Source organism: Podarcis gaigeae (genome assembly GCF_964106915.1).
Source record: "Podarcis gaigeae genome assembly, chromosome: 6".
Taxonomy (NCBI): Eukaryota; Metazoa; Chordata; class Lepidosauria; order Squamata; family Lacertidae; genus Podarcis; species Podarcis gaigeae.
The window spans coordinates 66,313,425-66,341,422 of NC_139682.1; the positions used below are offsets into that span (position 1 = coordinate 66,313,425).

The 27,998-nt window shown below is 39.7% G+C and overlaps 1 protein-coding gene across 2 annotated transcripts; it reads left to right on the plus strand.

Moving 5' to 3' along the window:
* On the plus strand, positions 1-27,998 carry PTGFR (prostaglandin F receptor). Of its 2 annotated transcripts, XR_014565377.1 has the most exons (4): positions 1-498; positions 8,509-9,349; positions 24,737-26,354; positions 26,474-27,998. XR_014565377.1 is itself a non-coding variant. In XM_083743150.1 (3 exons), the coding sequence occupies exons 2-3, from the start codon at positions 8,561-8,563 to the stop codon at positions 25,040-25,042; spliced, it is 1,095 nt and encodes a 364-aa protein (XP_083599276.1). In that variant the 5' UTR covers positions 538-694; positions 8,509-8,560; the 3' UTR covers positions 25,043-25,362. The 2 variants fall into 2 exon arrangements, 1 of the variants encoding a protein (XP_083599276.1); XM_083743150.1 differs by lacking the exons at positions 1-498; positions 26,474-27,998 and adding an exon at positions 538-694 and having other exon boundaries at positions 24,737-25,362.

Sequence of the window (27,998 nt, forward strand, 5' to 3'; positions counted from 1 at the left end):
TCTGAGGATATTTGGGGTTAAAGCGCTTCCAAGGGAAGCACATCTGCGCCGTTCCGCGGAGATCGAAGCTCATCTCGTTAAATCTTTGGAAAGCGCGGGGAGTGGGTCTGTTTATTGTCACTTGTGTGGTGGAAAAACTGTCTCTCTCGTCTCCCTGGCCCGCTCCTTCCCGCCAGGTGTATGTTGCTTGGCCTCTGGCAGCGCCTGCCTGACTGGAAAAGAGACAGCGGAGAGAACTCTCCCCCGCCTCACAGGAGAGTTGGAGGGCTCGTCGAGGGCGCGCGGGAGCGAGCCGACAACAAGCGTGACGCTCGCGCCCGCCGAAAGGGGCGGGAATGTGGGCGAGCCTAGGGGTCAAGGCAGCCGGAGCTGCCGCCTCAGTCCGCCCGCTTCGCGGGATGAGCGGGAAGCAGCTGGCGAAGCAGCCTGGGGGCGGCGGCGGCTGCCATGAACGGACCAGGCGAGACACGGCGGACGGGAGCGGAGGAAGGAGCTGAGGTAAACAGCCTTCCCGCGCCCGGCAAACTTCGGTTTCAAGGGCGGCAGCAGCCGAGTGGTCCGGGCGGGAAGAAGCCCACCGTCGGGAAGGAGTTCTACCCGTGTTACTCGGAAGTCTCCCGTGTTCCTTGGGGTACTTGTTCCCGAGTCAGTGTGTTAAGGGGAGGCTTCCCGCCCCGGTCTTTGAGGGCTGCAGGTGAGCACACGGCTTGGCTCCTCTTGCTCACATGTGGCGGGATCCAGCCTGGCTTGACTGCAGCCCGGGTAGCTCCCTCGGTTAGAGGCGGACGCTGAGAATGCCGAGGTGGCCAGTTCCATCCCGGTGTGGGGCAGCTGCGTGTTCCTGCATTGCAGGGCGCTGGGCTGGATGATTCTCGGGGTCCCTTCCAACGCGACGGTTCTATGACGCTCAACTTTGCACGAGCGCGCGTGTGAATTTAAAGCTCCCGGATGAATGGAGGAGGCCACCGGATTGCAGCCTCTTATCTGAGACTAAGCTCCAGTAGTGCTGAGAGTTAGCTCAGTGGCAGAGCGATCCCATCCTGGGATAGCTGCGGGCAAGATCCCTGCATTGCAGAGGGCTGGGCTGGATGACCCTCGGGGTCCTTTCCAGCTCTGCCATTCTGTGATCTGCTTTGCATGCATGGGGAGCTTGCCAGTCAGTGCAGGCAACACTAGATGGATCAATGGTCCGGCTCGGTAAAGGCTGCTTTGTGAGAGATGCGGAACACTGTCTCTGCACATTAGTGTTTGCCACTTCTCCTGTTTCTTGTCCCCACCTGCAAACCCAGTTAATTTCTCTCTGCCCCCTCCAGCTTCCTTTCCCCATAACTTATTGCCATCTGTTCTTCGATAACGTCCTACGTTTCTCAACAGCATGACCTTTCCATGGTTAATCGCTTTCTCATCAGCCCTATTCCTTCCCCACTGTTCATCACACTTCTCCATTACTTAGCCTTTTCCCCAAGTTCTCCATAACTTCTGTATAGTTACACCTTTCTTAGCACGACACAACCACAGGATTGCCGCAATACGATTCAGCTAGTGGATTCCGAATTATGCCCCCCTTTCCTTCTTTCCCCTTTCCTCTTATCTTCCCTTTCCCCTCTCCATACTAAATGATTCCTATTGATCCTTCACTCCCTCATCAGTAACTGCCCATCTCTTTAGCCTTCAGTTATATCTATTATCTTGTGGTATGTATTAGTTTTTGAAATATTCTGAGTCCTGTAAATTGAGTTGATACTGGAGCATGTCATCCATGCATCCGCATCAGATTTCTTTCTTGAGGCTGCAATCCTGACCCCCTTACCTGAGAGTAAGCTCCATTGGTTACATTGGGATTTACTTATGAGAAAACTTTCACATGATTGCTCTTTTCTGGCCACATCAGTTTGGCTGGGATTGGTGCATACCTTCTAGGTAACCTGTCTGGTTGGTGGAATAGCAGCTTAGAATATTGCTAAGAATATTGCTAGCATGTTATGTGCAGTGATTTTTTTCTGGGGACATTCAAGGGTACGCAGTACCGGCACATTTCCCCACCCCCCGCAAATGTTAAAAGTGTGGCACTCAATGTAACAACTTCATGGTGAGTACTGGCACATTTCTTTTTCTTTTTCCTTTAAAACACTGGTTATGTGCAATTCAGTGGTGCTGTGTCCAGAAATAAGAATGTCTGTTGAATGGCAAACCTTGGAGTTTCTTAAAATAATGGGTGTCTTGCAACCTGATTGTGTATGTGTATGGCAAATGACACAAAACAAAGGGTGTCTTTGAAAATGATAATAGAAGCTTTTGAAGCTCCTATATAGCCAGATCAAATGAGAAACAACCTACATTTCAAGAAAGGTAACCTATGTAACTCAGCCACAGACTTCACAAGTGATATGTTTATACAGAAACAATCCCTGCATAATGACTATTTTTATGTTGCTGCTTTCCTTTCCTTTAATTGTTTAAGGTTCCATGCTTGCATACTTCAACTTATGCTCCCCCATAAGTTGAAATGCTAGAAACAAAACATTTTCTCTCTCCTTATCAGTCAACTGTGGGCTGTAAGTTCTCTGTGCTAGGAAGCGCACCACTGCATTCAGGACAGTGCCTGATATGTTCCTGGAGAGAAATAAATGCTTAGTACTAAGTGTATTTGTATCAGAACTCTCCCACTACTGAATTGGCAAACTTGCACCTGAATTATATAATTTCCATTGACGTTGTACTCCTAATCAAAGCATGTTGAGGCTTGCATATTGCGTGCTGAGGTCCCCAAGACACCCCAAACCCAATAACTCAAACTTCACACATTATTTTTGTTTAAGGTTTTTGGCATAATTTTGGCCACAACTTTATTATCAATACAAATTGTGAGTGGTTGCTTAGGCATTGGTTAGACTATCTGTCCTCCCCGCCTTGGGGACAGCCCTGACTCCGTAGTCAGTGCGGAAGAGCAAGATCAGGGTCAACTGGAGCTGCGAAACAGACCCTCAGCTAATCCCCGCATGCTCCTTGGAACTTACACGGCCCGCACCCTGCACCAAGGGTTTGGACGAAGGGGATGGTAAGTTCCAGAATTCCTTTAACGGAATACCCGTGCAGCATTGGAGGGGCAGGCCCAGCCTATCCATACCCCTCCACCAACCAATTTTAACCAATGCCTAACCGCCAACCTTACAAGTTGTGACGATTTGCTACGCAGTAGGCAAAACCCAATTGGCACACACTAATCAGCCAAGAGGTAAATTCCTACTGGGCCCCCGCACCAAGGCGAACGACCCCATGACAGGCATAGCAAGGTCAAGCGAAGCCCAACAAGGGAGGGCGGGCGGGAGATCCGATGTCCACAGCAAAAGAGAAAGAGAAAGCTGTGGACCTTGCTTAAATAGCCACTGACCCCACCCCTAAGTTTGCAACATCAACTTTCCCCAGATAACCAGATCCTCCCATCTAAACAAGCCCTGGCTTTAACTTGCCTAGCAATCATGGGGTGCCTTGTATAGCCCCATCCGCAACCCGTGCTCTCCTTTTAGTGAGAACACGCTTTATAGTGATTATCTCCTGGAAGTCCTACTCTTAAACTGACCTAATCAAAGCGGAATCATGTATATTGTAATCATTATGGCCCAGAAGGGGAGCTAATTAGTCAGAATCTACTCAGCTGATTGATCTTATTATTTAAATATAGATAGTATCAGCTCTTCACCAGCAATTTATAGCTTAAAATTCAGAAAGTTGAATAATATTGCTGTATTTTGCAAGGAATTATCAGGGAGTGCATTGAATATATAGGCTGAGAAATGAGAAAGGAATGATTGTGCAAATGGCCAGTCAACTCATCAATGAGATTCTCCTAGGTCACTTACCCTTGTTTGGAGAAATGCACGACAATGCTCATCCAGCATTACCATGGGGTTTATGTGTTTTCATTGTGTATTTTAAAAATATTACAGTAAATACTAAAATTGATATATGTGTGTGCATATCTTACCGCTGATTTCATTTTTTTTAAAAAATTCAATCAATCAAGTATATTCCATATAGTACAGTTACCTCAAGGGGAATTTGAGACGCAAGTTTTATAAATAAATAAGTAAATAAATTTGGTATCATTCTCTCCGTTTTCCTACAACTGTAAAGCATGGTGTTTTCTCTTTCTCCTGCATTTATATATGCTTTTGAAAATATATGTTTTGCAGTACCTACTCAGACCCCTAAATAGGTTCTAGGAGATAAATTTGGTCTACTGTGCTTTTACTTCAGTTCCCCAGAAGTTTTATTGATGAATGAGGAGCACGGTGGCGGATGGCTTCTTTTTTAAGCAAATTCTTTTCCTGTGGGAATGGTTGCTGTGATAGTGTTCTAATCCCCTTCATCTCCCAAGGCAGTGTATAATGTTATAGGTATTGGTTGCCAGTGTTTGTGGGTGCAAGGCACCCATGCTCCCTAGATTTAGTAAATGTTAGAATTTAACAAGAGAAGGTGCCAGATGTTGGATTTAGCAGTGCTAAAAGACAGGCTAAATGAGTTTTTTTTTCTGATCAGGAGATAACTTGGCAGTAGAGCCATCATGTAAAACAGAAGGAAGATAATGGGTGATTAACAACGCAGTTACTCTCTGCCAAAGAGGGGTGGAAACCTTTCTTAAACTTTGTGTTAGCAGGCAGAGAAAAGAAAGGTTTTAGGATTTCAGTTTGCTTGATGTAGGCTGGGGAGAAATCATTTCCGTCTGATAGCTGCAACAAGGAAGAGGAAGAAGGGCAAAGAGCACCATGTGGACTGACAAGGACAGGCTTTAACAAAGAGAGAGAGAGCATGGCTGATTTCCCTGTTCTTGGACCGAAACCTGCTGTGCCTATGGGGGAAGCAAGAGACCCTCCTGGAATGTGAATGCTCTGCACTCACTCTTTCTAAACTCAGGTTGTATATATGTGTAAATAAACCATATATCATAAAGACACCACAGTCTCCACTGTGCCCCATAGTCCAAAAGGAAACACAGACCCTGGATAAAGTGTGCCTGCAACCCCTGGAATCTCACACCACTCATGGAGATTGGGGTGATGTGTAACAATATTGTATGATACCTCTTGCATGGTCATTTGGTGAATGGAGGCTCTAAGAGCATCCTATGAAGGGACTGTGTAAATACAACTGTATATATGTTATGTAGTCTACTGGAAAGGTAATGCACATGCATAAATGCAAATCATGTATATTCTCTCATTTGTTCACACCCTCATGTGTAGGATGCACACTAAGCACTGCATAAACCATGTTAAGTGTCTCCCGAGGTTGTGTTAACGTTTAAGGTGCCCCGAGGCTAGATGAATGTTTTGCTGCAAAAGACTAACAAACTTATTGTAGCATAAGCTTTCATGGACTTAAGCCCACCTCGTGCATCTGATGAAGTGGGCTTAGGTCCACAACAACTTATGCCATAATAAATATGTTAGTCTTTAAGGAGCCACAAGACTCATTGATTGATCTGTGTGGTGGGAGAGACAGCATGGCACATTTTGTTCAGTTGCATCCACAGGAAACCGGATGAATAGAATGCCTCTACTCAATTGATATGTCATATATGTTTTTGCCATGGGTAAGCAGGTTAATTAATTTTTAGGAGTTTTGAACAATGTGAATTATTCTGAAAGCTTCAATAAAAAATGTGTTCAGTATTGCAAAACTTTTACTCAGCCAATAGGGTCGCCATTATGGTCTAGTTTCAGCTCCTAGATTAGCTGAATTATTTAGACCTGCGACTTTACTGCATGTATTAAACAATCCACTTATGCCTCAGCCGATGTATGATAGTATTTCAATGTATTGTTTAAGGTAAGATTAAGTCCTAGTTTTATACCCCGAGAGATCATACATATAAATATAAACAAGAAATACATCAGTTTCTTGGGAGCCAATCAATCAAAGCAGAACATGCTCACATATGCTGACTCTTCAAGGAACCCTTGACTATTCAAGATGTGTACTACAAATGCAGTAGAATGCATTGATTTGGTCACTCCAATATATCAGCACACCATTATTTATATGAAAATTGTTTTTTATTCTATTTCCCCTGTCTCTATGTTCTCAATATATGTAGGTGTTTGAGCAGCATGAGTAGCCCAAAGTTTCCCAAATACTGATTTCTGCCAACTAATAATAGATTTATTTTTCTAAAAAAGCCTCATTCAGCTAATTTCCATGAAGACACAGTCTTGTTGAACACACATTAACTGTTGAACCCATTTAGTCATAGTACAAGCTGGGTTCAACCATCACTATGAATAATTCAAGTATAGTTTTGAGGCTCATGGTAATTTTTTGCAAGATGAAAAGTGTGGTGAAATTCTTCTAATTATATAGAAGAATTGTATCCCACCTTTAAAGTGTTTCAGATTGTTTTCAATTTACATTTTCAAACCCTTATGATTTACTTGACATAAGCTTGCAAACATGGTTACGCAGGGATGGATCCAGACTTGCCCTTTGAGTGCAAGGGCTTCTTCTGTTCATTGGAAAGGATGCTCAAGCTCCCAGTGGATGAAGGAGAGGTTTATGTCAATTTTGGCAACTTTCCACCTGCATCTCTGCTCATCACTTCCCACCCTGCCCCCAAACTTCCGGAACAGATTTTTGGGAATTGCAGAGGATGCAAAGGGGAGGAAGAACTGGAACATGACCTCCCTGCTTTCTCTAACAGGCAGTGGGTTGGGGATTCAACCCAAAGTCTAAGTATGATAATATTGCTAACCAGTTCCCCGACTAGTAGTAAGTCCAAGGATGATGCTACAGAGTTTAGTTTTGCCTGGATGAAAGAGAACACTGTGGACTTAGATTATCTTTGTATTACTTATTTTATTTACAAAGGTGAACAGGTCATAGTAAAAGTAAATAAAATCATTCAGCTACTGATCTTGCATCAAAATCCCAAAGGCAGCAGTGTTTTGCCCACTTCCCCGCTTCCCTCAAAAACTACTGCTAGTCCAGCTAAGCTCACAGTTATAAACCTCGCATATCTTCCTTTGCATTCAGAGTCATACAGCAAAGACTCCTATTGGCCTCCCTGTCACTTTCCAAATTTGGAAGGATTCCCAAGACTGGAAACAAATTCCAGCCACGAAACTTCTCATTTGTGCCTGACTGATGTGTGACGAATCTTGTGAGACAAAACCATCAGACAGATGTATTCACAACGAGACAGTTAAACATATGGAAGAGTAAGATACAGTTATGTATCTATCTTCTCCATATGTTCTCGATTTTGACTTCTATTACATGATTGCTCATTTAAATAGTGTTTTGTGAGTTGTTGTTTTTTTTTTAAGTCACAGATTAGGTTCAGGATAGTTTTTTTCTTTTTTCTTTTTAAAAGCAAGCTAAAGGTTTACTTGTATAATCAGACTCTCTGCATTAGTGAAATGTGAATATTGGGGGAAATGAAATTTACATTAGCTAGCATGCAAGTGGGACCTGCAACAAAATGTTGCAGCAGGGTGGACTGCTGCTGTCCAGGATTCTAGCCACTCCACTATATTCCACCTGCCTCTGGTTTTTTGTTTTCCCTTCCAAAAGTAAGCATTTCATGGTCACTGTCCACACTTGGTCATAAGTGAATTGGTTTTAGGAAGTTCCACCTATAGATTTTTACCTTAGAGAGGATGAAGATGACAACAATGATGATTAGCAAACTTTGAGTACTTCTTTATTGTGTATGTGGATAGGGCCCTTTTGGCCACACTAGCAACATCAACCACAGCTTGAATATCAGCAGTAGAAAGAATGATTGGCAAAAACAGAATGGAAGATACAGAAACTAGGTACTCATTTTCAAGGCGTGGAAATCCCACTGCAGAAGAATAGCTCATGGAGGCTTACTTATTTGGGCTAAATTATTTAATTGAAATATGAGAGCTTTCAGATATATTGCTGTATACTTTTGGGGGGAAAAGAAATGCCCTTTGGTAGTAAATTCTGTTCCTACTTAAGTATTTCTCAACTTTGGTTTCAAGATTTCAAATGTGACACATGCTTTGTTTACATGTGTCTCAGTTGCTGCCTCCACCCTTGCTCAGTCCTGTCTTTTTTCCACTGTTTTGTGGGCACTAGGGCCTATCTATGCATGAACACCTAAACGTATATAATACTCCATATGTGTGACCCATGTAATTCCAAATTATGCACAGGCTCCACTGCAAATGACCAAGTGAATATGTAGAGGACAGGGCTAGTGAATACAATTTGACTTTCCTTTTTGTGTATCCCCCACCCCCCGACTGTCTGAACAGTGGGATTTACTTCAAGGTAAGTATGCATGGGTTTGCAGCCATAATTAGTTAGTTAGCTGCTCTGAAATACTGTGCCACATCACACCTCAAAAGAGTTGTGCAAATGCAATGACTATTACATAAATGTTGGAGTTTCTGCAGTGTATGTCAGCTGAGTTGAGCAATATATTGCCATTTCCTACATTTTAAATAGTTGTTTTGTTTTTTTTAATTTAATGTCTTACAGATGCCTGGTGTTTTCCTGATATGTTTTGAATGCTGAGTTTGCCTTTCTAACAATGAACAGTTCAAAACCATCAGCGTTGCTTGGAACTGGTGTATTCTCCAATACTACCTGTCCCACGGAAAGGAAGATCTCTGTGTTTTTTTCCGTCATCTTCATGACAGTGGGGATTTTATCCAACAGCCTTGCAATAGCAATTCTCATGAAGGCGTACCAGAGGTTCAGACAGAAATCAAAAGCATCTTTTTTGCTTTTTGCTAGTGGCTTGGTTATCACAGACCTGTTGGGCCACCTCATCAACGGAACCATTGCAGTATTTGTATATGCCTCTGACAAAGACTGGATTCGATTTAACCAGTCAAATGTTCTCTGCAGCGTTTTTGGCATCTGCATGGTGTTCTTTGGACTATGTCCCCTTTTTCTGGGCAGTGTGATGGCTGTTGAACGCTGCATTGGAGTCACCAAGCCGATATTTCATTCAACAAAAATGACTTCTAAACATGTAAAGATTATGTTGACTATGGTATGTCTCTTTGCCATTTTCATAGCTTTACTGCCTATACTTCAGCTAAGACCTTATCAAATCCAGGCGTCAAGGACCTGGTGTTTCTATAAAACTGAGCACATTGAAGACTGGGAAGACAGATTTTACCTCTTACTTTTTTCATGCTTGGGTTTACTGGCCCTTGGTATTTCATTTTTGTGCAATGCTGTCACGGGGATTACACTTCTAAGAGTCAAATTTAAAAGTCAACATAGACAAGGCAGATCTCACCATTTTGAAATGATCATTCAGCTCTTGGCTATAATGTGTGTCTCTTGCATTTGCTGGAGTCCATTCCTGGTAAGAGGTTAATTATTTTGCCAGTTTTTTAAATGCATGTTTAATGTATGGTGTTCCTCATTTTTAGCCACCCGTTTTATTAAAATGCATAATGGACAACAGAAATGGATGCTCCTGATATTAGAACTCACATTATTGTTTTCAGTAGCATAGTCCTAGTGGAACGCAGGTCTTTGTATTTATAAATACCATATAGTTTTCACTATGAATCTGATCTAGCCCAAATTTAGATCCCATTGTATGTGGTGTAAAGGTTATTCTTTGACTAGATTGCATTTGCTATATATGTCTTCGAGATCAGTTTGTGCAGTGCCTTAGGACAGGCATAGGCAAACTCTGGCCCTCCAGATGTTTTGGAACTACAATTCCTATCATCCGTAGGTAACAGGACCAGTGGTCAGGGATGATGGGAATTGTAGTCTCAAAACATCTGGAGGGCCGGAGTTTGCCTATGCCTGCCTTAGGATCTTTGATAATGTCCTTTTCCACTTATGGTAGGGTTGCCATATTTCAAAAAGTGAAAATCAGGATACAAAAGTTGTTGATCTATTTTGGCAAAATCGCAAGAAATTGGTGATTTTGAGCTGTTTTAAAGGAAAGTTATCAAAAACGACATTGCCGACATGGATTGCCATATGTACGGATTTCCAGATTTTCCCATACATTTTTGCTGATTTATGCCTGGACACTTCTTCCGACTGCAGTATTCCGGGTATGCCTGGGAAATTCCAGACATATGGCAACCCTAACTTATGGTGTCTATGGTGAATAAACATGTATAATGGGGTTCAGGGGGAATGGAATGGGATTGCACACATTGTCTCTGGCCAAACCTACTCATGCTCATTTGAATAGTGGGAGGAGCCATCATCATGCAGCTGTACTTGTGTTAGGCTTCCCTTCACCTTGCTTTTTCAGTTGTATTCCAAGAGGCTGTACTACAAACTTCAAATGAATGTAGGTCGGGTGTGGGTTCTGCTGCCACAGTCTCATCCCACTGTAGTGGGATGTTCTCTCAAAGCAGGCAATGTCTCAAAAGGGTGTTAAAGACTAAATGTCAAACAGCTGCACAAGTCTGTGGATTGCATGCGTGCTTTATTTATTACCGCTGAGGTTTATGGCAGAAGGAAAACTGGTAAAATACATAGGTACAACAGAAACAGTCAGTGCACATTAAATTCAACAACTTGGTTATAGGACTGCATCATTGGGTAGACTAGCATCAGATCAGCAGATGAAAATACTGTATTTAAAGGGATCCAAGAAACAAAAGTAGCTGCGGAATGCACGAAAACATAAAGACTGATATTGCAGCAATGCAGTAAGTTAAAGTTGTGTGAATAGTTTGGTAATCCATATCACTATGACTAAAGCAGAATGGTATGTGAATGCATAATGGGACTGATTACAATGTTTACCGGTATTTATAGAGTGCCTTCATGTACTTTTTCTTTGTATACGTGTGAGTGATAGACAGATATAGGTTGCATTATACTCTTTTTTTATATGTGTGAAATTTGCAAAATAATTCCAATACTTTAGTGCTTCCTGGTTGTTGCAGAAATAAAGTTTTTACTAATTCATATCACATTTAGCTGTGCTTTACAGTGCTGGAGTGTCAGCAAGAGCAAGACAACCAAAGTCAAATCTAACTTTAAAATATTCATGTCGTGTACCTGACTTGGGAATGATATAAGCAGGATCGACACGGATGCAAAAATTAAACTGATATGAAAAAGGCCCCCTCTTATTATAGTTCAAAGCAGAAACATTTCATTAATTACAGTGTACATTCAACAAGAGATCAAAAATGAAGCTAAGGCTGGGAACAAAACAATGAATGTGATGTAATAGAAGCCTGTTTTTCATTTAGCTATGCGTATTTCTCCTGGAATGCTATGGTCTGAGTTAATATGCACTAGTCACCTCTTCTTTGTCTCTCTTTTCTTGAGCTGATTCCATTTTTTCTGAACTGATTCTAAAAAGAGACAGTAGATACTCTTAAGGATTAGAGTTTAACCATTATATGAGACTTTTTTTTTATTAAAGTGCAATTTAGCATAATAGGATGGAGTCTGTTCAAGCAACTTCTTACACACTGGCTTTGAGTAAGGCTTCTGTGCCTCCTTTTATACGCAAAATGAGAATAGCTGTAATATATCACACAGGTTATACAGAAATAAAGCAGCTAGCTTAATTTGATGGGACTTGTTTCTTTTTTTAAAAAAAGTTTTATTTTTTTATTTTATATTTATTTTATATTTATTTTATTTTATTTTATATTTATTTTATTTTATTTATTTTATAAAGAGAGATACAAAGATTATTCTGAAATACATTTTTTTGTCCAAACTAAAACATTACTCTTGATAAAATAAGAACATAGATCAGGAGGAGGAAAGGAAGAGAAAAAGAAGGAAAAGAGAGAGAGAAGCATTAAAAGAAAAAAAGTTAAGAAACTAAAGAACTTCTGATTCTTTGTCAGTTATATATAAGCATTATCCAACTCATCCACTCCAGTATAAAATCCAGCATGAAAACCTTCTATAATCCAACATTATCTTCAGCCTTCAAACCCAAATGCCATTATTTAATTTTATTTTTCACACAGAAAAGTCTGAGAGTTTTCCAATCTTTAGTAAATGTTAACAATGACAAATTTTCTGAGATGGTTTGTATAGGAGTGCACTGCATGGCTCTTAGTGTATATTGGCTGCAATCCTATACCCACTTTCCTGGGTATAGGATTGAAGTCAACATTTACTTCAGAGCTTGTGTAAGATCATGCTGTTTGCTACTATTATGAACCCTGTTAGCATTTTAGTACACAATCAGAAATATATTTCTAAAACTTCATAACTTAATATGAGATGGGGTGAGATTGTTATAAAAGCATAAGTAAGCAGGATGTAGTCTGTAGGTAAAGGCTTAAAGAAATTGAGATGGCGTTTCCAAGTATCTGGTTACTTTTTAAATGAGCAAGCTACATGGAGAATGAAGGAATGGGCAAAATACCTTACTTTGTTAAAATACCTTACTTTGTTAAAATTGTCTTAGAATACAAGCCCCCAATTCCCACCCCCAGGTGCTCTATGAATTACCATGAATTATCATTTTGCTGTTACCTCTTGCCTTAGCAAGGCAATGTGCTTGGTTTTCATGACTCTGTGGGGATTATTAAGAACTGGGGTGGCCAACCTCTGACACTCCAGATGTTGTTGACTCCTTCTCAAATTGGCCACAACTGATTGTGAGATTTTGGTCCAGCAACATTTGGAAAGCCAGAAGCTAGCCATCCCAATTTAGAAAGTGCTGACAAATGCCTGTACATTTTCCAAAAAGCACTTTCATTTTGACAACAATGTTAATTTGCTTGACTTCATGTTTATTTTGATTTACCTTCAGTGCATAGGTTGAATGACTGGATGCATCTGCTGGAAAGAAAGAAGTATACAATTGTTAGTATCAGCTGCCAGTGACACTGGTTGTTACAAGGGTTTGTACCAGCCAATCTCTTTAAGTTTTAGAATTCTTCTGGAAGGTGGATTAACATTAATCATAGGTGTTAATGGGATGGGGTCAAACTAATTTCCTCGTGACATATTTTCACTTTCCAAGCTATCAGTGAACTGGAATCATGAAACTGGGAATGTAAAAAGCAAACTTCAGTGCTGGGCTAAAGTTTTCGGTCCAGACATTTTCATTACATTTGAGGGAGGGTTAGACAACACCCAAAGTTTGTTTGTAGCTATTGGTTTGTTGTCCCTGGCATGTTATAAGACTTAACTGGGGTGAGCCAGCTGGAATTAACCACAGTTTAGAGTTCAGACAACATGCTAAATCTATTTTAAGAAGAAATGGAGGCTTCCTAATCTCTTCATTGTAGCTGCACCAGAGGGGGAGGTGGGAAGGGGGAAATGTGTGAGACTGAAATTTAGTGATATACCCAAACACAGCCAATGCCAGAAATTACAATATTTTATCAGTGTTACAGGGGCACATTGCTATCTTCCTGCAGAAACCTGAGTACAAATATTTAGGGTAAGAATTACTAATTACATTATATTTACAATGCCAAACTGTTTTAGACAGACTGTAAGTGGGATGCTATAGATTGAGGCATCTGGAAAAACACCTTGCTTTAAAAAGACAAGCTGGAAATTAAAATTTATGACACTGTTAAATTGAAATACAATGGGCCCAAGAGGGATTCTGGAACATCTACAGAGTGGATGTGTCCAATACTCTGTCTGCCGTACACAGCTTTAAAAGCTTCTATTAAATTTAACTGGACTTCCACGTAAATGAGATGAAAGCTATGAAACCTGTTGTATACAGTTCAGTATTGTTTATCTTTCCCTTCTACTCACCCCAAAAGTGAAGGCAACTGGCAACTGCATTCTTCCTTTCCCAAAAGAAATTACCATAATATTTGAGTTCCCTGTGTGTCACAATCAAAGAGGCAAGACTCAAAAAGTTTAAATGAACTGGGCTATGTTTGTTGATATATTAAACTGAAAATAGATGTAGGCAGAGAAACCAAGATGTGGGGTCTAACTAATAACAAAGCGTGTTCTCACTAAAAGGAGAGCACGGGTTGCGGATGGGGCTATACAAGGCACCCCATGATTGCTAGGCAAGTTAAAGCCAGGGCTTGTTTAGATGGGAGGATCTGGTTATCTGGGGAAAGTTGATGTTGCAAACTTAGGGGTGGGGTCAGTGGCTATTTAAGCAAGGTCCACAGCTTTCTCTTTCTCTTTTGCTGTGGACATCGGATCTCCCGCCCGCCCTCCCTTGTTGGGCTTCGCTTGACCTTGCTATGCCTGTCATGGGGTCGTTCGCCTTGGTGCGGGGGCCCAGTAGGAATTTACCTCTTGGCTGATTAGTGTGTGCCAATTGGGTTTTGCCTACTGCGTAGCAAATCGTCACAACTTGTAAGGTTGGCGGTTAGGCATTGGTTAAAATTGGTTGGTGGAGGGGTATGGATAGGCTGGGCCTGCCCCTCCAATGCTGCACGGGTATTCCGTTAAAGGAATTCTGGAACTTACCATCCCCTTCGTCCAAACCCTTGGTGCAGGGTGCGGGCCGTGTAAGTTCCAAGGAGCATGCGGGGATTAGCTGAGGGTCTGTTTCGCAGCTCCAGTTGACCCTGATCTTGCTCTTCCGCACTGACTACGGAGTCAGGGCTGTCCCCAAGGCGGGGAGGACAGATAGTCTAACCAATGCCTAAGCAACCACTCACAATTTGTATTGATAATAAAGTTGTGGCCAAAATTATGCCAAAAACCTTAAACAAAAATAATGTGTGAAGTTTGAGTTATTGGGTTTGGGGTGTCTTGGGGACCTCAGCACGCAAAACCTTGCCTAGGCCAAGAGTAGTTCTTCCTCTCTTGCCTCCCCCCTTTCAGGTGAGGTCCCTCAACTCCAAGCATGGATTACAGGTTTACACAAATGTGCTCCATAACCATGGCAGCAGGTCCCACAGCTTTGAATGTGGTTCTTGAGACCACAGCCTTCCTCTGTAATGGTGCCTAAGAGTGCTCACCAAACCTTAACTAGATCATAATTTCCTGTATCTACCTGCCAGTGTGGCCAATTAACTTATTTAATGACTCCCCCCGCTCTCCACTAAGTACACCCACCACATCAGTACAGAGTAGATGAAGAGAAGCCCACCAGCTCAGCCAATGAGCTGATGAGCAAAGAAAATCCTTCTTGGTTCCACAAAAGGTGACCAGCAAAAGCAAGCACTGCCTGTTGGGTGGCAGGGTGAGCGGTCTGCTGAACTGGAGGGCAGGGGTTAAATAGCCCTCACATCAATCCTGCCCCTTCTCCAGCATTGCTGCAGTGTTGATCTGTATACTAAAGCTGCTTGCCAGTCCCCTTCATTTCCTGAGCAGCTGCAAAAGCTGCTCAGTGCCACAACTGCTTAGGGTCACGACAGGCATGGGATTCTTCCAACCCAAGTACGAAATCACCCTAACCATTTGATTCTCCAGGGTCAAAGAGAACCAAGAGAGCTATGAACCAAATTTCAGTGACCTATGGTGCTAGAAGTTTGTGGAATTGTGTACAGCTTAAGCAGTTGCAGTTTTTCTTTTGGAAGCTGTTCATATATCACGTTTTGCAAATAGTCCTTTCTGTATATATTTTAAATTAGAAGAACTGGCAGATCTGCCTTTCTATGAAATCGGGCTGGTTATTTTTCAAGGCCTGTCCTCATGTATTCACAATTAACAAATTATATTTACTGTGCATGGAGTCATGGTGATGATGACTCTTCAGTCTGCAAGGTTTATTGTGTGAACTGGTTCTTAATTTCAGTTCAATTTATTGTGATGGTGATGGACTTTAGTAATGCATGTACCTAAGCAGCTTTCTATTTGATGCTAGAATGCTTAACATTTGGACTAGGGTGGCAGCTGTCATCTTTACTTACTTATGGCTACAAACTACAAATCACTGCAACTGGCTTCATCCTATTGATTTCAAAGGGGATTAAACCTATTAAGGACAAATTCTCATTTTAAGCAGTTTGAAATTCATAGTCTGTATCCTCCATGGATGGCTATGACAGGCTTATTTTGAGCACATGAAAATGATAATCGAGATTTATGCCCATAATTATTTTCACAGAAGTGAGTGGGAATACTTGTGAATGCAGACTCACACACACCTGCATAAATCTACTTTATAGAGGATTGTGATCCTATTTGTATTTTTCTTTTGGAAGTTATTATCCTGAATTGTGAGTCACATTTGCTTTATTTCAAACAACTCAAAAGGCACCACACCATTTCCCATTGCTGTATTACTTTAACTTTAGTTGGAGAGTAATGAGGTGTGTGTAGATAATGAAAATAAAAATACTGTCAAAAGTTATTGAGAATTCAGCATTGCTGAACCGAAGGAGACTAGACCATATCAGAAATAGGAACTTTTGTGCTGGATGATAACACACCATAACTTCAAATAATCTTCTGTCAGGAAAATAGAATTGGTGAGAGGCAAATAATTCAGTGTTTAGGAAGCAAGAACAAAGGAGCCCAAGAGGAAAGAATGTCCTCTAAGTCTTTTTACAATTCCAACCATGCACTATTGTTAGTTTTCTCTATGGGTATGACTGCATGCAGGAATATTTTGGTGATATGCAAATTGCTTGAGTAACAAGGTTCGTTTAGGTTCTTTCCTACTTCTAAGTACACAGTTGCTTTGCAAGTTGCTCCACCTAGGGTGGGATTTGCTGACTTCTCTTGATGGGTTCATGAGCAAAGTAGCTGATACATTTACTGAGTCTAGGTGCAGGGAGATCTGCAGAAATACCCATTATTCAGTTTTCCTGTATTTTTAACATGTACGGTATGTGGAGCTCATTGGAAATAAGCATCAGCACAGTTGGTGGGATGTAGTGTGTATGGAAAGGGGAGTAGTGAAATTAGTAGTGCTTGGTCCACTCTCATTAAAAAGCAGTCCATGCACCTGCTGTCTTAAGTGGATTGGTTTGGAGCCATATTTTTCAGAAGTTGAATTTTGGGGAAGTTTGGGGAAGTTTGGGGAAGTTGAATTTACAGCTTGATAGGAGTTGTTTGAGCGGGGTGTGTGTGTGTGCGCGCACACCACGTGGACGACACTACTTAAAAGGGAAACACAAACACACAGTAAACCCAGGTGTAGACAAACCCTTAGAGGCTTCACATAGGAACACAGGATGCTAGCACTAGCTCAGTGCTGTTAACATTGACAGGCAGCAGTTCTTCAGGCTTCACAGATTTTACCAAGCTTAGATAGAAATAGGGTCACTTAAGAGCTATCTATAAAAAGGAATTGTACCATTAACCAAACCACTTAAAAGGAACAGTGACCTCTTTGACAACCCTGAGTCTGTTGATACACAAAAGGGACTTGTATTAAATGATATGTGTGTTTTTTTACCCCCTTGGAACCTGGTTTGTTCTACTTATTTTCTCTCACCTTCCTTATATAGGTACCTTTTCTTGACAACATGACACACATGGGTTGAACTCATGAACATAGCCTTTTTCCTACCCTGGGAGAATGGGTGCAGTAAGGCCAAGCAGGATTGCAATCTTGCCTTTAGCACACATTGGTTGGTGGTTTCGTACAATGAAGGTTATTTAATCAAACTAACTTCTATAATAAATAATGTAATCTCCAATAATAAGAAATAGAACCTGGTGAAGCTTGCGCATTACAATATTAGACAAGTCAGAAAGATCTGGGTTCTATATTTGTTTTTGCTTTTCTGTTAATGTTGGCATGCTAATGTGACAATGCCAATGCTTATAAAACTTTTTTTTGAAAGGGGAATCAAGATTTAAAGCTAAAGTGAATATGCTTACTTTTGGGGTCTTCTGCCACTGGCCAGCTTATTAGGGGTGCATAGCAGAATTGAAAATGCACCTAGCAGTGGTCTTCAGCTGCTCAGAATGAGCACAGCAGTGATGTTTTCAATACTTTCTCCTTAACTACAAGGGTGTTAGACATTCATTATGATTTTCAAATTAAAAGCAAAGTTCAATGAACTCCAAACAGATGTCTTCTGGCTAAGATATTTTTTAAAAATGCTTTGTGTACCATCATGTTGTCTGGCAACTTCAAATCTGCGCGTCTAGGTTTTAAAACAAAAGAGAAATGAATTTGCAAACAATGTTATATGAGCTAATTGTCAAATGTTGTTACTCTTATTTAATATTTTGGTATTCTTTCTTTTGACTGTGAAGTCATTGGGAATGACATTCGTTTTTAATATGCTATCTGTGTAGGATAAGAGTAAAATGGGGTTTCAGCTGAAGGATTCATTTAAAGTAGAGGTCCTAAGCAAGTCTTATTTGGATGTTTTGTTGAAATCAGAAGGTCTCCCCAGTAAATGTGTGTTAGGTGTATTTTATGTTGATTCATTTCCAGTTATGGGATTGTTGTATTTGTCTATGTAAACCATCCTGCAATCACTGCTCGCCATCAGTTGAAGGAAATGTAGTGACATACCCACTCAAAGAGGTCCATTAATTGGGATTTGTGCATGTGTTTGGTGGCTTAGTGCTTGAAACTGGACTTCATATCTTGTCATGTAATTCTGAAAGGTTCTCTTCCAGATTTCATATGTGAGCTGATTTATTTTCTTGTGTTATTTTGAAATGTCACATGCAGAATTCCATAATGTTTATAATAGTACTGTTTTGTTATCTAAACAGCCCTGTTCCTATTTTATTTCTCTTTCCCACTGATCTGTTAAAAGCAGTTTTATTTCACGATATGGTTCCAACTGACTCATTTTTTTGGGGAACTAATACCTCCATTTGTAGGAAGACTGGAGAGCTCGTTGACTAATACTTTAGTGTTTTGGTGTTTTTTCATGGGAGATATTCCAGTAACAAAGTTAAGAGAATGAAAATGCCTCGAAGTCACAAGTAATGGAGATTTCTATTTCTTTTGAATTCTGTGTAGAAAATATAATCAGAAGAAGAAGAAGAAACCTTCTCATTACAAGTCTTTTCTTACTTTGTTATTTTGAAGTGTCCCAAGAGCTCTTGTGCATCAGCAGTTATTTAGTTGGGATTGAAGAGAGAGAAAGAGAGAGAGACAGAATAATATGGTGGTGGAATGGAAAAGAATGCATTTGAGGAAAGATCTTATTCAACTATTCAACATTGCTCTTTTGTGAGGGCCTATTTTTAAAAAGGGAAAAACCCATTAATTTGAGATGAGAAAACCCCAAAAGTAATTACTACTATCATTTCTACTATGTGGTTTAGATTAATATTTCTAACAAAATCCTAATTATGTGCTACCTATTAGGAAATGAACTTTATTTCTGACCAAAAGAGGGAATCTTTTATGTCAAAACTCTGCAGGGTCTGACACTTTCTACTTGTGGTTTTCAAAGATTACTATCGCTCATGTTCTCTTATTACTTTTTCACGCCTTGTTTCTTCCCAACTTTTTAGAAAAAGAGAAATGGTCCCATTTGTTGTTATTAATAACTCCTAGTCTCATTGGAAAGTGAAGATAAATTGTACTTGGAATACATTTCCTAACAGAAGGAGAATTTCTTTACAATTCTTAATGATGGATAATTTGGCATTAGTTATGGAACATTCTTTTATTTTTTGTATGGTCCTGGCTTGTCAATATCTGATGGCTTTGGACTAGTAATAATTGTAAATCAGGTGACTTACTAGTTCACCCCTCCTTCTCTTCTTAAACTACAAATGACTGTGGATAGGTAGACAGCTCCAACAGTTGTGGACTAATGACCTTTGTAGTACTATTTATATGCAATTTCCTTCCAAAATTTTGTTTTTTGGGTAGAATAAAATTCTCCAATGAAGAATACTTGGGAATTCATGGGCTTAATTGAAATTTATGGACCTAGCTTAGTTCATTATTTTATTATTTTCAATAGATCTCCTGCGAGTAGAATTTAATTGGACATCACCCAATATATCCTACTGAAACCTATGAGACTTAAATGTGCTTAACTTTAGCTGGTATCCTAAGGGTGTGGCTCAAACCCCTCTGTGCTAGATTTGGAGGTGTCCCTCTGCCCAACCTTGCTGGACCCTGCCTGCAAAGTGAAGCTGACATTCTACTGATGCAAAACACCACACCCACACACATTATGTTCACTGAACATGTGGGTGGGCAGAAATGCTGCTACTGGGATGCCTGATGGTGCCAGTCAGTGGAAAGACCTAACACAACACATTCTGGGTGTGGGGAGTGGCTGAGCTGGGCTGGGATTCATTGGATCCTGAGCTCGACCCCACTGCCGTAATTTTTGCTCTGCTAGTTTATTGCTCTGCTAGGTAGGATTGCACCCTAAATAAGTGTTACTTTATGGGCATAGATATTCCACTAGTGCCGAAGAATTCATCCCCTGGCTCATGGGATTCCTCAGTCTCTGAAAGGTTAAGATGTTGTCTGAGTAGGTTTAATTTTTCCCCCTAGACCAAACTTTCTTTCACCAGCTTGTGTAATCTGAAAGAATGTAAATTGGATATTTTATACTATTTCTCCTCAGAGAGTAGAAATGTTAAATTAAGCTATTTTTAATGAAACAATTAAAATGCTAACTATATTCCCACCAGTAATTTTAGATAGCCAATGGAGCAAAATAGTTGAATTTACTGCGAGTGCCTGCATGAGGAATAAATAAAATTGCACATTTTTTTGCACTTCCCAGTTATAAATTTACCAGCATGCTACAGCTGGCCTATATGCAGCTGAAAGTTTACCAGTAGAAATATATTATTACTATAATTTCTTGCCATTGCAGGTTAGCTCTCCCTGCACTAGGAAGTAAAAACTGAATGGAAGAAACATGAGTAACATGCTGTTTATATGAGTTGTGTTGTATTTGTTGCACTAAGGCATGCCTCTGGTGGGAAGACACATGACTTATTCCCATCTATGAATATTTGGAGGATCTATATTTGGGATAGTGGGAAACGAGAAGTCCAGTTTCGGACAATGTTGTAGCCTTAGTTCTGGGTATTGCAAATTAGCTATTTGCCGAGAGGGCTGTAAGGACTCTTATCTCTTGTTAGCTTTTCCTCCCAGGTTGAGCGCTTCCAGATTATTTTGTTCGTTTGTTCATGTGCTCACCAAAATTACTTTAAATTATGAAGACGAGGGTAGTCGGATTTTGCTTTACTGTTCCAGTTGTGCTTTCTTGTAATTAATCTTCCTGGTTAATTGAAGGCTTCCAGGCTTTGTTATAGTGTTCTCTGAAGGGAAGAGGGAAGGGGCTGTGTGTATGCAGGCACAAGGTTGCTCGTATTTTGGATGATATTACTTAGTATCAAATAGTGTAGAAAAACACCAAGGCTACTTATTCTGTTTTTAAATGTTTGATGTTTTATTATGTTTTTATATACGCTGTAAGCCACCCAGAGTGGCTGGAGAAACTTATATAGGTTGGATTAAAATATTATTATTATTATTATTATTATTATTATTATTATTATTATTATTATTATTATTATTATTATTATTATTCAACCTAAAAACCAACCACCTCTGAACCCAATACAGACTAGGTGAAAAAATCTGCTTACCTGTGGAGGGTTGCAAGACACTCCTACTCAGCTACAAAGTCACTGGCTATCTTCAGTGCTATTTTTCTAGAAAAAGAGGTGCTGGAACTCACAACGAACACCTCCTTTGTTCTCTTAGAATGGCAATGGCGCCCACCTGAGAGGTTCTGGCTGAAAATAAAGCACTGGTTATCCTATATTAAAAAAGAGGATGGGTTGGGTAAGACAAATGTCCCAAAGAGGCAATTTAGGGGCCTGGTCAAAGCTTATAAAGCCAATGATTCCCGCCCCCAGACAATAGTCTCTCCATCCATAAAAATGCTCCCAGATACAGAGTGTCACAGCTGGCAGGAGTGGACTTAGATAATAACATACTATCTGTATGGCAGTGCCAGAAAACAGGAGCTGATCCATAAGAACATGCATATGGATTCATTGCACAGAGAAAAATCATGGTTTGGATATGATGCCTATTCAAAGCTACTCTCAAGTATGGGGCAACACATTCAGGGGTGTTTTATGCACTGACTTCTGAACTTTCATGACTAAACAGGATGTGGCCATAGACGTGTGCATACTCTAAGGAATAATTTGTAGTTTGCCTTGCAGTCTTTTTGGAAATCTCAACTTTGCACTCTCACAAATCTGGCAGTCAGCTCAGAGTCATCACGTCAAACTGATTCACTGTGCTAGCATCTTGATGAAACTTGCACACAGATTTGCCAGCTATTTCCCCTTGGTCTCAATCAGTCCTTATTGCCTAAGACTAAACATAAATATTTTTCTCAGATGCAATGCTTCAATGATTTAAGCAGTTATACCCTAATGAAATTATAACTCTTAACTCTAAAGGCCCTGCTATTTCGTTGCATTTAGTAGAAGTAATGGGATTTCAAAGCCAATACCCTGTGTTTATCTGTTTGTCTTTTTTCAAACTGATTTTGATCTGATGTGATCAAAGCTGGTGTGTGGCTAATCTAACTGTTCTGCATGGACTGTAGCTGAAGTTAGTCATGATGAGCTGCTTTTAAAACTAATGGAATAAGCTAATCATGATTAATGGGATTCTAGATGGATTGGGCTAATTTAAGTGCCCAGAAAGGTTATCCAAAGCAGACTTTCAATTTTCAAATAGTTATATGGATTTTAATTTGAATCCCATCTCCTTATTCTTTTGAAATCCACCTGGATAGATCTCTACATCACTTCATTGTGTTCCAAGGATTTGAGTTACTCAGCCATGAACTATAAATGTGTTCTGACTCATTATCTTTTTGTGCCACTGCAGGCATTGGTTATGGGAAAATACATTGCTGATGGGGGACTTTGCAAACATAGCCTTGTTTTCCTTTTTCTCTAAGCACCTTCTTGAACATTCTTACATTGGTAGGAGAGAATATTAAATGGCTTCACCACATGAGAAGAGTTGATTTAAGAGAGTTTTGCATTTGTCAATGGCTAGAAAAAAAATCATCGCTTTTGTAATTTACTTTGGGAATTACTTTCTAATGCTATGAATTTATTGATTGTAGTAATAATACATCAACCCATTTTCTGTTCCCACTTAAATGCATTGGTCCTCAGCAACTAATTTATTTTTTTGAAAGATGTGGCATCAACACCTGGCACCATGGCAAGGTCCCCTGGAATTGATAGGTGTCTTGGGATGTCTGTGCTCAGTGCCAAACACAGAACACCCAATGTAGGTATCACTGAGGGGAATTTAATGTGGCAACTTGGCACTACTCACAATTGTTGCCAGATAAAACCATGGCAATGGAGCTCATCATTTGAGAAGAGATAATAATATAATAATAATAATAATAATAATAATAATAATAATAATAATAATAATAATAATAATAATAATAATAAAATTGTACACCGCCCATCTGGCTGGGTTTCCCCAGCCACTCTAGGCGGCTTCTAACAAAGATTAAAAATACATTAAAATGTCACACATTAAAAACTTCCCTTCAGATGTCTTCTAAATGTTAGGTAGTTGTTTATCTCTTTGACATCTGATGCGAGGGCATTCCACAGGGCGGGCACCACTACTGAGAAGGCCCTCTGCCTGGTTCCCTGTAGCTTTGCTTCTTGCAATGAGGGAACTGCCAGAAGGCCCTCAGTGCTGGACCTCAGCGTCTGGGCAGAACGATGGGGGTGGAGACGCTCTTTCAGGTATACTGGGCTGAGGCCATTTACGGCATATATTAATATGCCTTTTCTAATAATCATAGGATGCAAATTAGTGCAAATCTATTTTCTTCAGCACTGATGGAATGGAAACATGATTCAATTAAAAGAGACTATTATTACTGGTGTAATTTTAATTTAAAATTCTTGGATTTCAGGGCAAAAAGCATGTTGCTTTTTAAGATAACCAGAACATACCTGAACCCATGTCCAAGAGAAGCATTAAACATGATATATTGAATTCCAATTAATTCTAAATGGTTGAACACATAAGATTCCTCACTTTAATGGAAACAGATGAATTTTAAGATTAGTTGAATAAACAAGGAGTTGAGTGGTTCATGGGAAGGTTATAAATCTTTATGCAAAAAATAAATCAGCTTCTGTTTCTTTATGTGACATCTCAAATCACAAATCTTCATCTGGAGTCATATTAGGATGTAACAGATTCTCATGTACACAGATGGTTATACATAGAATGGAATGCCTAGCCATTCCTATATTACGTTGGCGATATCTGTTCAGGATATCATTTCAAATGATATCATTTTTGAATTGTATACCAATTTTAACTCTTAGTAAGAGTAATTAGGTTTTGCATGATTAAGTACTCATTGGTAAAATGAGGTTTGTAGCATGGAATAAAATGGGAAATGCTCCACTAAGAAAGGTAGCATGCAGAAATCAAAGGAGTTAGCGAATTTTAGGTGGGTCAAAGAAGGTACCTAGTAGATGCAGGTTTGGAGAAAAGCAGGTTTGGGGAAACTGGGAAAGCTGTTTATGCTAGCACACAGCTTGGTCCTTTCTCTAATGCCAGTACCCAGCCAACCTTCTCCCATTCTGCCTAATTCTCTGGCCTATTTCTGTTTGCATCAAAATTCATTGGTATGTGATTGTTCACTCCTTTAACATCATGCTTTTCCATCCCTCCACCAACTTCCAGGAAGATCTAGTGAGTTTATTTATTTTGTTTCGACCTGTTTGTATTCCACCTAACTCATTAGTTTTCAGATATTCAGCAGTTTTCATTATTCTGAAAGCAAATTATAACAAAGTCTTTAGAATGAAAGATGATTAATACGGCTATATTAGATGATGTGTTCTGATATCTAATAGAATTTATTTCCTTTTGCAGGTGACCATGGCCAATATTGGAATAAATGAAAATCATTCCCAGGAATCCTGTGAAACAATCCTATTCGCTCTCCGAATGGCGACGTGGAATCAAATTTTAGATCCATGGGTATACATTCTCCTGAGAAAAGCTGTTCTTAAAAAACTCTACAAGATTGCCAGGAGATTTTGTGGTGTGCATTTTATTAACTTGCATACATGGGAACTTAGCTCCATTAAAAATTCTTTGAAAGTTGCTGCAGTTTCTGATTCACCAAGCAGTTCCAAGAAAACGAATCAGCAGCTACTCAGTTCAGCAGTGCAATAAAATGAAGCATGTAGAACGATGAAATGAATGGGCAATGGTAGTTAAGCTGCTCAAAAATTGCTACAGTGTGAATGGGCTGGGGTTTTTTCACCTCTTCAAAACAGGAAAGCTGGCCCATTTCTGGAAATGTAACAATATGGAGCTGCTGGTTACCTTCCAAAGACTGCTATTTATGTGACCGGCCCATCAAACCTGGGGCTGAAGACTTGTGACTCTATAACATAACAGAACAGAACGTTAAGCATATAAGATGATGCTGGCAGCTTTGGAAATACTTTTGAATGAAAGAATATTGTTCAATGTTCTTAGGAAAAAGAAAAGAAGCAAACAAACACCTTATTGTTGAAAGTGGCAATGAATTTGTTTGTTAAACGTAACTTTAAAGATGCATCTTGCCTTGCAAGTATAACTGTTCCACATTTTCTTGAAAATGTAGCACTCAAATCGGAAACACATGCTTTGTAGAAGGTCAATTTCTTCAGGAAGGGACTCAAGACCTTGCAAGCTGAACTTCTCACAACTTAAAAAAAAGAAGTCCACAGATAAAAGGAGCTAGAAACAAACCTACAAGAGCCGATACACTTATTTAACTGTTACAATCCAGGAAATCTACCCTGCTACGTTAAAGGCTAATAATTCACCAGATATTACAGCACATTTACCTTTCAATTATAACCACATGATTATGAAAACAACTTCTTAAGTATGGTGAAACTTCAAAAATGTATTTACATATTAAAAAACACACCACTTGTGACATATGTGCCAAATGTTAATTTTGATCATTCAAACTGAGATCAGAATCAAGTATGTAGCAATATTCAGGTGTGGGTTGATGTTTCTTAAAAAAACAAAAAGTGGTTGATACAAATATGAGAATTGCAACACACTTGGGTTGAGCTAAAATAGTAGTTATTGTAGCACAGAATTATGTAGATTGAATTTAAAAGAAAATAGTGGTGCAGAGCATACTGAGCTTGGCAAATCCTTTGATTAGCCAATGTTCCAGCAAGAGGTTGGAAGAGAAACTAGATAGGATGAAGGGAGTGTGATTTCCATTCCATAAGCAAAATATTTTACAGAGACTTGGGAAAGGTTTTATTAAGAATGTAATAACCTGTCTGCTTAATAACCAGCCTTAAATTTCTGAGATCTAGTATCATATTGTTTAAGATACCAGGCCCATGCAGTACTGCATAAATATTTCAAGCCCCATAACATTCCTAGGATCTCAGGCAACTAAGTGCCTAGGATTTTTCCTGCCCTGTATATGCTTTCACAGGTTTGTTTGTTTTTTAATGGAAAAAGAGTAGTGATGGGTAAAGCAGAGATGTTAAATCTCTAGGATCTCAGGCAACTAAGTGCCTAGGATTTTTCCTGCCCTGTATATGCTTTCACAGGTTGGTTTGTTTTTTAATGGAAAAAGAGTAGTGATGGGTAAAGCAGAGATGTTAAATCTGTTCCCACCATTTGTCTGCAAGCAAAAGTAATTTGTGAGTAGAATACTCAGAAACATTTGTGGGTATTCTTACAGAGGTCACAAGCCAGGCCTGTCATAGCTTCTCTCTCTTTTTTTTGTAAAAGAAAAAGAAAATATGCCTGAAATAGTACCACTTGATGCTACTGCTGCTATCGCTATTACTCCTCCTGCTCTTGAACCTTGCACAGTGCTGTACAGAAATAGCATCCTGCAAAAGGCTTATAGACTACACTAGACAAATGAAACAGAGTTTTGCAGAGCTTAGGGCCAAACAATTTAAGACTTGTAATATCAAATGGAGCCCACCCACCATTTATTGTGTCCTTGTCAGGTGGCTTCCTGTTTTTGTATCCAAACAGGCAGCGTTTGGATGTGACCAGGAGCTTTAATCACCTTTTATCTCTGAATGCTGGTGGGTTGTATTTGCTCTGGTTAGACACCTGCCTTGGTGACTCCTACAGGTTGTGCAGGCGTAGTAAAGATGGAGTGACAGGGTTAATAGAAGGTGGAGAAAATAGCATTTTGTAAAAAAACACCCAGTGAATTGTCATATGAAGGGGTCATTAGCACTTCTATCACAGGCCCTGGGACACACTAGGCTTTATTTTTTGATAGATTACAATAGGGCCTTAATACCAAATCAATGCTATCACTCTCCGTGGTGCCACTAAAATAGCTCGGTGAGTCAAATGTAAAATTGCACATTTTATTGTACAGGTCACAATGTCGGCATTTAATAACTTCCTTCAGTTTTTCATCCTTCTGGGCAAGAAGTTTGCTTCAATGACAGCAGACATGTTCAACCATTCAATTGTGGAAATGCTTGACTAGAAAAAAAAGCATTATTTTGTCATGTGAATAAATGTTATGTAGATACTTTTCTTTGTGGCTTTGTTTTTAAAAAATGTATGTATATTTGTTTTCTTCTATGTATTGATACAGAATGAATGTAAGATGCAGTGCCTCATTTAAGCTTATTGCCATGTGACTAGAGCAATGATTCTTTTGGAGTGGTTCTCAAGTGCTGAGAAAAGTCTGTGCTGTGAAAGTCATAAGTATTAGAAACAGTCTGAGTAGCTTGTATGGTTTACAGATTTAAAGTTGTTCACTATGTGCTTGTAAATAAAGTTTGCTTCTTTTGAAGCTTTGTCCTTGGACAAAAAAAGAGAGAGTAGTGTTTAATTTATGTACTGTTTCACATTTCAAGAGAACTCTCTAAGCATTCTACAAAATCACTATAAGAAATACAATACAGCTTTCACATTCAAAACCACACCACTACTAGCCACCACCATCATTCTACATTTTCAGTAATGTAACTAAATGCCTTTAAACACACCATTCTCCTGTGTGTTCCTATGTATCTAGGTAGAATGCTATCTCATCTGTCACTGAAATTTGTTTCTGTATCTTCCTAGTGTATGCATACAATCCTGTATTCTGAATAAATTTGTCTTCCTGGGCATTGATAGGAAA

Excerpts from the sequence above, each read along its gene's own strand:
- PTGFR (XM_083743150.1), top strand. The coding sequence starts at position 8,561 with ATGAACAGTTCAAAACCATCAGCGTTGCTTGGAACTGGTGTATTCTCC. Across the intron at positions 9,350-24,736 it reads TTTGCTGGAGTCCATTCCTG|GTGACCATGGCCAATATTGG; the intron begins GTAAGAGGTTAA and ends TTCCTTTTGCAG.